Raw genomic sequence first — 10652 nt, 5'->3', positions numbered from 1 at the left:
TGGACTCATTTAAGGCTAGGAATTCATCTGGTTTTAGCCAGGTTTCAGTTAGGAAAAGTATTTGAATGTTGTTGTCCGTTATCAGCTCATTTATAAGTGCACCTTTTGATGTTAAGGACTGAATGTTAATAAGGCCCAGTTTTAGGATTGTACAAGTTTCATTGTGTGCTGATAAAGTTTGTATCTTTATTAGATTTTCCTGATTAATACTTCTTTTAGTGTGATTTGCGTTGGGTTTGTACGTTCTGGGTATAGATACCGTTTGTATATGGTTTAATATGGGCAAAGAGTGTACTGGTGCAGCCAAAGTTAATGTGGTCTGCCTTCCAGTGCTAATTTTGGGTTGTCAGTAGTAGGTTTGGGCTAGGTGGTGTATTAAGTTTTGAGAGAGGAGTCTAGCACCCTCCCAGGAGGGGTGGATGCCATCCTTCTGCAGTAGCCCAGGCTTCCTCCAAAAAGTTGGCCAGTTATTTATGAAATCTACGTTATTGCATGAGCACCATTCTGCTAACCAGTTATTAAGTGAGGATAGTCTGCTGTACATCTCATCACCGCGGTTTATGGGCATAGGGCCCGAACACACTACAGAGTCTGCCATTTGTGTAGCGGTATTGAGTAGCGATGCAAAGTTTAGTTTGGTGGTTTCCGATTGTCGTAGGCGGACATCGTTTACGCCTGTGTGAATAATAATTTTAGAGAATCTAAATGTGCGTATGAAAATAATAAGGAATACCATAGTTATGCAAGGAGCTACTTGAATATTATAAACAACATTGACATGTGCACATACTTGGTCAATGATGCATGTAATCCTTGCTAGCATGCCCACCTCCCATGCCCACCTCCCATGCCCGCCTCCCATGCCCACCTCCCATGCCCGCCTCCCATGCCCGTCTCCCATGCCCACCTCCCATGCCCACCCCCCATGCCCACCCCCCATGCCCACCTCCCATGCTTGAGGTTGCAAGTTCCAGTCCGGTGTGGGTCTGTGCTTGCCTGAACAACACGGGGGTTACACTGGTAATAAGGTAGGCTAGAAGATCCTGTCATGGTTTGACAGTAGGTGCGTCAGTTTTAGACCACACCTCCACATAAAAAAGCCTAAAGAGCCAGGCCAGGTGTGGAGATAATAATATAATGTTGAAACCACAGAATACAGAATAGGAAACAGGTTTAATAAATCAAGGCATCACCCTAATATGGCAGTACTAAGGAAAAGGCAAGGTTTCCAACTCCACGAGAGGCCTATTGGCCCTACCGTATGGAATGCTATCTGTGCCAGACCTCATTCACCAGATTCTACAAAAATGTTTAAAACACCAGCTTTTCATGGTCAGATGTCTGTCCATGCATTTCAGATTGCTCATATAATCACATTTTCAAAAATGTAAAGAACACAATTACTGCTTCTTTATGAGACACTTTGAAGTGAAACTCATTACCTGTGCCACCAGATATCTGAGTTTCCAGCAGGGCAGCGGTGCTTCGTCCAGCAGAGCAGAGCTATGTGTGGAATTCTTGCAGACAAGATTCTTGGACGCAAGATCAACAGGCTTATTGGTGCCAATATTTCAGTGTCATACTTGCTTCCTTGATCCTTGAACAGGTTTTTGTAAGTGACAGACTCTCTTGACAAGATCTTACAAACTTCAACACAGTAGCACACCGAAACCCTGTCACTGTCACAAAGTATCAACGAAGGGGATTCCACAGGAGTGATCAACACTTTATTTCCTTGCTTTGCTGTTTGTTTTTGTTGTTTTTGTTTGTTTTCCTGTTTGTTTCTTTGTTTCTTTGGTTGCTCATTTTTTGTGGTTGTTATTATATTATTGATCTTTTTAGCCAATGAAAAAACAACATGTTTGTGGACTACACCCGAGCCCTCACACACACACACACACACACACACACACACACACACACACACACACACACACACACACACACACACACACACAATTGAATCAGGACTACACCCGAGCCCTTGGCTTCTGCATATCTGTGGTCACGATGAATATTCAGCAGAATTGGATTTGTGTATAATTAAGGGTTGGCTATGAATGTGTTATGTAGTGCGGTAACAATTCTTAAAGACCAGTCAAACAAGTAGCATTGAGCAGAGGATCCATCTTTATTCCCAGACGAGGGGGTCATTCTCCACTGGGGAATTGTCCTCATAGCAATCCCAAGTATAGTATATGATAATATATTGCTCGTGTTACATATAAGAGAGGAACTGTGCACCAAAATGTATGTTGCATATATATATAAATTATGTACTCTCTTAAACATTAAGTATCACTTTCATAAACATGACAATCACATGAAGACAGCTTCATCGTCCATCCTTGCCATGATCTTGTTGAGCTTGCTCTGGGTGAGGGTCTCAATAGGTTTCTTTTTACCTGCACTGATGGTCTGAAATGGCTTTCCTTTCATCTGGGCCAAGGCTTCCAGGACACCAGGCTTGACATGAGCTGTTCAGAAAGGATAGCGCCAAGTCATTTCACTCACTTCACTTGCAGTATTGCTGTTCAACATCACTGTCATTAACATGCATATGTACCAAGATTATAGCAAGGATGGACCAAGAACAAAAACCCTTTCAATGACTTAACTGAAACTACGTGCAGAAAAACATTATAATAGACTGTATAATTACAATAATACAATTATTTTAGTGCAAGAAAACCCACATCAAAATAAGCAAAAGTGGTGTATCCTCAGCCCTAGATACATACTGTAGGTCTATACCTGATCTACACATGTACTTAAGGCCAAGGATATACCACTTCTGCTTATTTTGATGTGGGTTTTCTTGCACTAAAATCATTGTATTATTGTAATTATACATTAGTTTTAATCAAGGGCAAGGAAAGTTTTCAATTTTGAGAAAATCAGTGTTTCTCATTATAGTATTTTTCTGTACATAGTTTCAGTTAAGTCATTGAAGGGTTTTTGTTCTTGGTCCATCCTTGCTAATCTTGTTGAGTTAGCTTTGAGTAAGGGTCTCAAAGGCTTTGAGTAAGGGTCTCAACGGCTTTCCTTTTACCTGCACTGATGGTCTCAAAGGGTTTGGCCTTCATCTGGGCCAGGGACTCATAAATTCCAGTCTTGCTCTGTTCTTGTTGTTTTGCCTCTAGGACACTTGCCTCTTGGTTGTTTGTCTGCTTTGCCACGATACCCCTCTCCTTTCTTCCCAAGCCCGCTCTTAAGAAGACCATGGCGCAGTTGTTGGCTTCCTCCGAGGTCTTCAGCTCCTGCAGTGACTGGACTTTCTCTGAGTTTCCGGTCTCCTTCAGAACCTCGATCAGGAAGTCCAAATGGAGCAGTGTGGAGAGGGAGTCGCTCTTGAGGGCGATCCGCTCCAGGGTGAGGATGCTCTGGTAGGCCTCCTCCATCAGCTGGGATTTCTCCACTCGCAGGGTTCCCAGCTCACTCTCCACTTTGTTCTTTAGCTCCACTTTCTCCTGATATTCCTCCTGGTACTTTGCTTTGAGCTCCTCGTTGACTCTCATCACCTTCCTTGTCTTCTGGACGTACATCTTGGCCTCTTTGGAGTGCTTGGTGTAGTGGCATTTGCCAGTGCACACTGTGCAGTGCTTCTTCTTCATGGCGCTGCACCATTTCAGCATTTCGAAGCAACGGGGGAAGTGGCAGTTCTCCTGGCATGTGTCACACAAGGTTATTTTTGGGGATTTTTTCCCGGTGTCGACCTTCTCCTTGTATGGCTCGTCGACCTCGAACTGAAACTTCTCGCATGTTTCCAGATCTTGCTGGTTTTGTTCCATGGCTGCGTCGATCTGTACCATTTCGCTTTCCCTCAGGTTAATGGCATTTATCCGTTCTTCCAGGTTGCTAATGCAAACCTCCAGCTGCTGGCGTTCCCTCAGAACACCCCTTGTGGACCGCAGATTTTTCTTGTCAATGTTCTTCAAGAAGTTGAAGAATGTCTCGACGCTCTGCACGCTCAGGTTCCAGGCTGATTTGTGAAGGCTTTCAAAGTCCTTGTCCAAATCGGCTTGGCAGTTGTTGAACAAGAAGTGGACGGGTTGGTTCTCATGGTTTTTGGAACAGAGAATATTGCCTTCAGTGATGGCAGTGAGCGCATTTTTGGGCGGCTTCCCATCTGAGTGCGTGACGAAAAGCACTATGTTTTTCTCCAAGTCTTTCCCGAACAGCGACAGAATCGCGTCGAAGATGTAGCGCTGCGAGGCGGTGAGTCGGTTCTGAGTCGCCTTCACCACGAGCCCTATGGCGTCGATCCCTCGCACCTCGTCCTCCGATCGGAACAGCTTGTTCAGGTTCTCAGCGATCAGTAGGTCATACTCCATCCCTCTGGTATAGCCATACCCAGGTGTGTCAATGATGGTCAGGCAGATGGGGTTCTCCTCCACGAAGACCTCGTAAACGGTGATGTTGGTCGTTTTGGTTTCGGACAGCTTCACCTCCACCTCCTCTGTGATGTCAAACCAGACTTTGTCCTCCCACTTAATGCCCAGGAGGTAATTGACCAAAGTGTTAATGATGCTGGTTTTGCCTGTGCCAGTCTCCCCCACCAGCAGAATGGTCTTGTTCATTTTCCTTGGGTCTCTCTCGCCAAATCTCCATCTTTGGACCATTGGATTCTCATCCAGGTATTTCTTCTCTGTTGGTAGGCGGTAGCATACTGGAGGTCCGAGCCTAATCTGAATTTTCTTTTGCACCAAGAACCGCAAGGGGGATGATGTACCACTTGTTCTGAAAAACAGTTCACAGAGGTGCTGCTCATTTCATGTAGAGGCAAGATTGTACCCTCTCCAAAATATAAATATAATTGATTAAATTCTATTTCCCTCTCTAATATATATATATATACACACATATACAAACTCACACACACACTCACACTCACACTCACACTCACACACTCACTCACACACACACACACACACACACACACACTCACACTCACACATATACATGAAGTTTATAGCCTCCTAATATACTTTCTAAATATGCTAGACTAAGTATTTCTGTATTTAATTGCTCAATGCAATGGCACAGCAGGGCAAACCATTTTGTCATCATCATATACTTGATTTAATCACATCCCCATGCTATGCTGTTCATTCACTAGCTTGCAGGAATCCAGTAAAGGTCAAATGTGGGGTACATGCAGTTTAGCATTGCAAGCTACACAAAACAACAAACAACAAACAACATAATATTTAACTATTTTATCAACCTCTTTTTTGCTTCTTTTAAATAATTTCCGTACTGTACTCACACGTAGGCCATGTTGGTGTCTCGTCTTTTTTATGGGACACTTGCAGAAACGGGTGGAGCCTCTTGTCAACTTGCTGTCAGCAAAGCCGGAAAGTTAGGATCATTAAAAGCATTTAGTAATACTTCAAGCCTTGACGTTGAATTATAGGCTTTCATCACACCTCATTTGGTTGCATTCTTTTAGATTGGTTCATTGCATGACCACATACCTCTTAGTTGACTATGGCATAGTTTAACTTACATTTTGTCATTTATTCAGTTAGTCTTTTAGAGATATGCTTTCTTAATCAGCATTTAAAGGGGAAAGAAGTATCTGCACAATAACAACTCCTTGGGAGTATAACAGGTAACATTTGGTTCAATCCTAGAGATAGTCTGCAGTAGTGGTTGCAAAGTGATTGCATTTGTTTCTCAATGATTAGTGGTGTACAGGCACTACACGTCTTAGAAATTCACATAAACAAATGGATCAATAAATACAAATGTTCATATATTGCATAGGCTTATAATCATAGATCAATAAATTGACAGTATTGCATAGACTCTATGCTGGCATGACTTTCATACTTAGAAAGTTCTTCAAAACATCCTTTTTAATATTTTCCTAAGAGTTTCATATTTTAACAAGAACAAAATAGGATTTGTCAAAGGACCGGGTGGTATAGAACCTTTCATAGAACCTTTTGGTGAAGGGTTCTGCCATGAAGATAGAAACGGGTGCAGTGTCAGATCTTAAAAGTTAGCAAGACTGCAGTGATGTTAAAAAAGGAGCATGAAGAAAAGGATGGAACTTACTTGTGGATGAGTTTACTGTCCCACACTGAACCTCAGCTTGAAAATGGAAACCAGACCAACAAGTAACCTCTTATAGTAGGGGGAAAATAATACACTCCTACTTCCTCATCGAAATGGACAATAAAATCTGCAGGTGAAATCAGGTCATGAAACAGCATTTGCATATCAGTCTCAGCTTTCTGCTCATTCAACGACAAACTCTCTGACCCCCATGTCTTCTGCTGTGTTGATATTTATTTCTGTTTGCCCAGGAACCAAATGACAGATTTTGCAGAGTTGATTCTAATGTTTAAACACTATTAGGGGCCGACCCACGTCAGATTATTTTCTTTACTTGATTCTTGAACACGACTCAAGATTACGCTGTAATTCACATATTTCATGTCATTCCACATATCACTGCGCATCGAGGTCCTGTTCGTCCGGTCGGGACTTACTTTTCGATTAATGAATGGCGGACTACATCATCACTTACATATTCAACTGGTGACTAACATGTACTCTAACGAATGACCATTCTTCTTTAGTCTGTTCACTTTGCAGTTGGATTGAGGTTTGAAAATGATTTGTTTCATATACGGAATATATATATGGAAAATTAAGCAGAAAGTCACTGTGACTGTGTCTCTGTACGTACTGTGCTTGTAACATCATTTTTAACCTCTTTCTTGTACATTTCTTTCATTTTTGTTTCAGCTATGAATGTCAGACAGTGAGGCTCATGTTTCCCTGATGCTTGTGCTTCATAACAAATGGTGCCCTCTACTGGACAAATCTTATCACATCATATTTTCTATCATGTCTCCTTTTTGGGTTAAACTTCTCCTTTGTACTCGTGACGAATACAGGTCATATCTTGGTCATGACAGTGTTTGCAATAGACTATTACTACTTACTTACTTACTTCTATAGGACTTATAAGTACTTATTATGTGTGCGTGCCATTTCATTTGTCTAATACACAAGTCACACTAGTTTTCTTTTCACACTATCGAATTTATATTTTAATGCTGATAAAGCCCCCCCCCCCCCCCCACACACACAACAATTTACCTAACATCACATAAATGACACATAACTATCAAAAAGAAAAAAACCTTAGGGACAGAAATATACACATAATGAGAGGAGAATGACTGACCAATCTAATAACAAAATGATATCACTCATTGGGCCCTAATTCATAGCGGTACTAAAGCGCAAACAGGTTTTGCACAGCAGTAGCCACACTGTAGGAACATGCAGGGGTATATATTTCACTGACACAGGGCAACACACTGTAGGAACAGGCAGGGGTATATATTTCACTGACACAGGGCAGGTGTATATATTTCACTGACACAGGGCAGGGGTATATATGACACAGGGCAGGGGTATATAGGTAGGCCGTTCGGTAATCCATCCCTGCACGCACACAGTATTGTATTTCTTTCTGTTGACGGAGTTTTACTTTGATATCATACTCGTCTCGTGGGATAGGGAACAACTGTGACAGTTAGTAACGCACATATCTAGTATGTCTCACACTGTGATAAATATGTTTAAGTGACCTATGTTTAAATTCTATGAACTGTGTTAGTTCGTTGAAACGTAAAATGTAATTATCATTCATTTAGATACGTTACGTTCATTCATAACTCCGTTGGTGGCTAACGTTAGCACTTATTAGCCAGCTGTGCTGTAATCTGTTGTTGCTCTGATTCTTGGTGTAATGAATCTAATAGTAACTTGCTGTGTTTAGTTAAGATACCTTCGAAGTATTTTCCGTTTCTTGTGTATTATTGTTTCACTCATAAGTTTTAAAGGAGCAAGGCGCTCGCTACCTGGCTCGTGAAATCAAGTTTGGCTGACTGTTGAACTGACTGTCAACACACTGGACGTGTAAAACACGTAGCGAGAACACAGCCCTAACTAAACTAAACAAAAGTTTTTTTTAAATGGTCCCGCTGCAATTAATACGCTGACGTAAATCAAAATCTATTGTCTATAAAGGAAAGCATTGCCATAGATCAGGGGTAAAAAAAAAAAATCTTCCGTTCATCGAGTCCATTTACACCCCACCTGTCACGTCTCTGCGCCCCACACTTTGAGGAACTCATTCATGCATGGAACTCCGACGTCTGTACGCAGACACACCCTGTTTTAGGCTTAGGATATTCCTCAAATTTATTAAAAGTTATTAAATCAGCTTTCGATCGTGCTCTGTGGACATTGCATGTTACCAGTCAAGTGAAATGAAATTAGGGCCCGTTGGCTGTGAAGTACATGTTGTGGATCAGACAGAATATTGTCTTAACATTGTCATCATGCAGAGGACACACGTGCATGCAGCTAGCGTGATCTCCATGGCTACCACACGTGTTGCTGGAGGACTGACCCTAGTGTATGTGTGCATGCAACTAGCGTGATCTCCATGGCTACCACGCGTGTTGCTGGAGGACTGACCCTAGTGTATGTGTGCATGCAACTAGCGTGATCTCCATGGCTACCACATGTGTTGCTGGAGGACTGACCCCAGTGTATGTGTGCATGCAACTAGCGTGATCTCCTTGGCTACCACGCATGTTGCTGGAGGACTGACCCTAGTGTATGTGTGCATTCAGCTAGGGTGGTCTCCATGGCTACTGAGAGCTCCTAACTTAATTTTGAAGTACCGATATGATTACAGCCGAAGTGAGCTCTCAGGTCGCAGAATGGCTACTACTCTACACATCCTGCACCAAGGGAGCCAGAATGGCTACTACTCTACATATCCTGCACCAAGGGAGCCAGAATGGCTACTACTCTATATATCCTGCACCAAGGGAGCCAGAATGGCTACTACTCTATATATCCTGCACCAAGGGAGCCAGAATGGCTATTACTCTACATATCCTGCACCAAGGGAGCCAGAATGGCTACTACTCTACATATCCTGCACCAAGGGAGCCAGAATGGCTACTACTCTATATATCCTGCACCAAGGGAGCCAGAATGGCTACTACTCTATATATCCTGCACCAAGGGAGCCAGAATGGCTACTACTCTACATATCCTGCACCAAGGGAGCCAGAATGGCTACTACTCTACATATCCTGCACCAAGGGAGCCAGAATGGCTACTACTCTATATATCCTGCACCAAGGGAGCCAGAATGGCTACTACTCTATATATCCTGCACCAAGGGAGCCAGAATGGCTACTACTCTACATATCCTGCACCAAGGTAGCTGGGATCAGGTGTACAATGAAGCAAACATTAAGAGGCTTGTACACATGAAAAATAAATCATATTGTTACAGTCATACAGTACAGCTTGACTTGATATGCGCAGAAAGAAAAAGTGTATCTAATGATATAAAAATGTCATATGTAAATAGAATATATGCAATATAAATCACAATATAAAGAGGAAACATAGAAGTTCACATTTAAAAAAAACAAATAAAAAAGATTCCATACTGAAAAAGATTTTCTACAATAAAATAAAGGGAGGGTAGGGAGGTCTACCTAGTCTGTTCCTGATTGGGCAATAACTAACATGTCTGTTCCTGATTGGGAAATAACTAACATGGATTATTATCTTTAATCCAAAAGGGATGGAACATTTACAAGGGGAATGTTTTTTCTTCTAATATATTTAGTACTGACCTGAGATTACTGTGGAGCACTAAAACATGATCAAGTGATTTCCTTCTCCTTAAATAACCACAACATCTCACTTTTGAATACATCACAACAGTTTCATTATTCAAGGCATTCATGATATTGTGATAAATTGTGATGTCAACAAACTCTACACCAATGTAAATAGTGATTCATAATGTTTGAAATGCAACTATCAGTTATCAGAGATAATTGATAACTAAACTGATCAGAGATAACTGATTTGTCACAGTACATGTCCAACTCACTGAGATAATTGATACCTAAACTGATCAGAGATAACTGATTTGTCACAGTACATGTCCAACTCACTGAGATAATTGATAACTAAACTGATCAGAGATAACTGATTTGTCACAGTACATGTCCAACTCACTGAGATAATTGATAACTAAACTGATCAGAGATAACTGATTTGTCACAGTACATGTCCAACTCACAGCTGACCGCTCTGCTGAGGCATGTGATCTATTGAATGGTGTCATAGACATCTGAAGTTCCTGTGACAAAAAGTGTTTACAGATCAGCATGAAGCAAACAGTCAAAGAAACAATCCAGAGTTAATGAAGAAGCAAACAGTCAAAGACACAATCCAGAGATCAGCATGAAGCAAACAGTCAAAGACACAATCCAGAGTTCATGAAGAAGCAAACAGTCAAAGACACAATCCAGAGTTCATGAAGAAGCAAACAGTCAAAGACACAATCCAGAGATCAGCATGAAGCAAACAGTCAAAGACACAATCCAGAGTTCATGAAGAAGCAAACAGTCAAACACACAATCCAGAGTTCATGAAGAAGCAAACAGTCAAAGACACAATCCAGAGTTCATGAAGAAGCAAACAGTCAAACACACAATCCAGAGTTCATGAAGAAGCAAACAGTCAAAGACACAATCCAGAGTTCATGAAGAAGCAAACAGTCAAGGACACAATCCAGAGTTCAT

The 10652-nt window shown here is 41.6% G+C and overlaps 1 protein-coding gene across 1 annotated transcript; it reads right to left on the bottom strand.

Moving 5' to 3' along the window:
• Positions 1-2319: 2319 nt before the first annotated feature.
• On the bottom strand, positions 2320-5280 carry LOC105896018. The gene is made up of 3 exons (XM_012822732.2): positions 5270-5280; positions 3053-4740; positions 2320-2477 (listed from the first exon to the last, which is right to left on the bottom strand). Exons 1-3 carry the CDS (start codon positions 5278-5280, stop codon positions 2320-2322), a joined length of 1857 nt encoding a protein of 618 aa, XP_012678186.2.
• Between the last annotated feature and the right edge of the window lie 5372 nt (positions 5281-10652).

This window comes from Clupea harengus, chromosome 18 (assembly GCF_900700415.2).
Source record: "Clupea harengus chromosome 18, Ch_v2.0.2, whole genome shotgun sequence".
Lineage (NCBI taxonomy): Eukaryota > Metazoa > Chordata > Actinopteri > Clupeiformes > Clupeidae > Clupea > Clupea harengus.
The sequence above is the reverse complement of the archived record's forward strand: the minus strand, read 5'-3'. Positions and strand labels throughout refer to the sequence as shown.

Bases quoted from the DNA above. Each gene is read 5' to 3' on its own strand.
- LOC105896018 (XM_012822732.2), bottom strand. The intron at 2,478-3,052 runs GTAAAAGGAAAG...CTTTCTGAACAG, and splicing joins CTTTGAGACCATCAGTGCAG to CTCATGTCAAGCCTGGTGTC.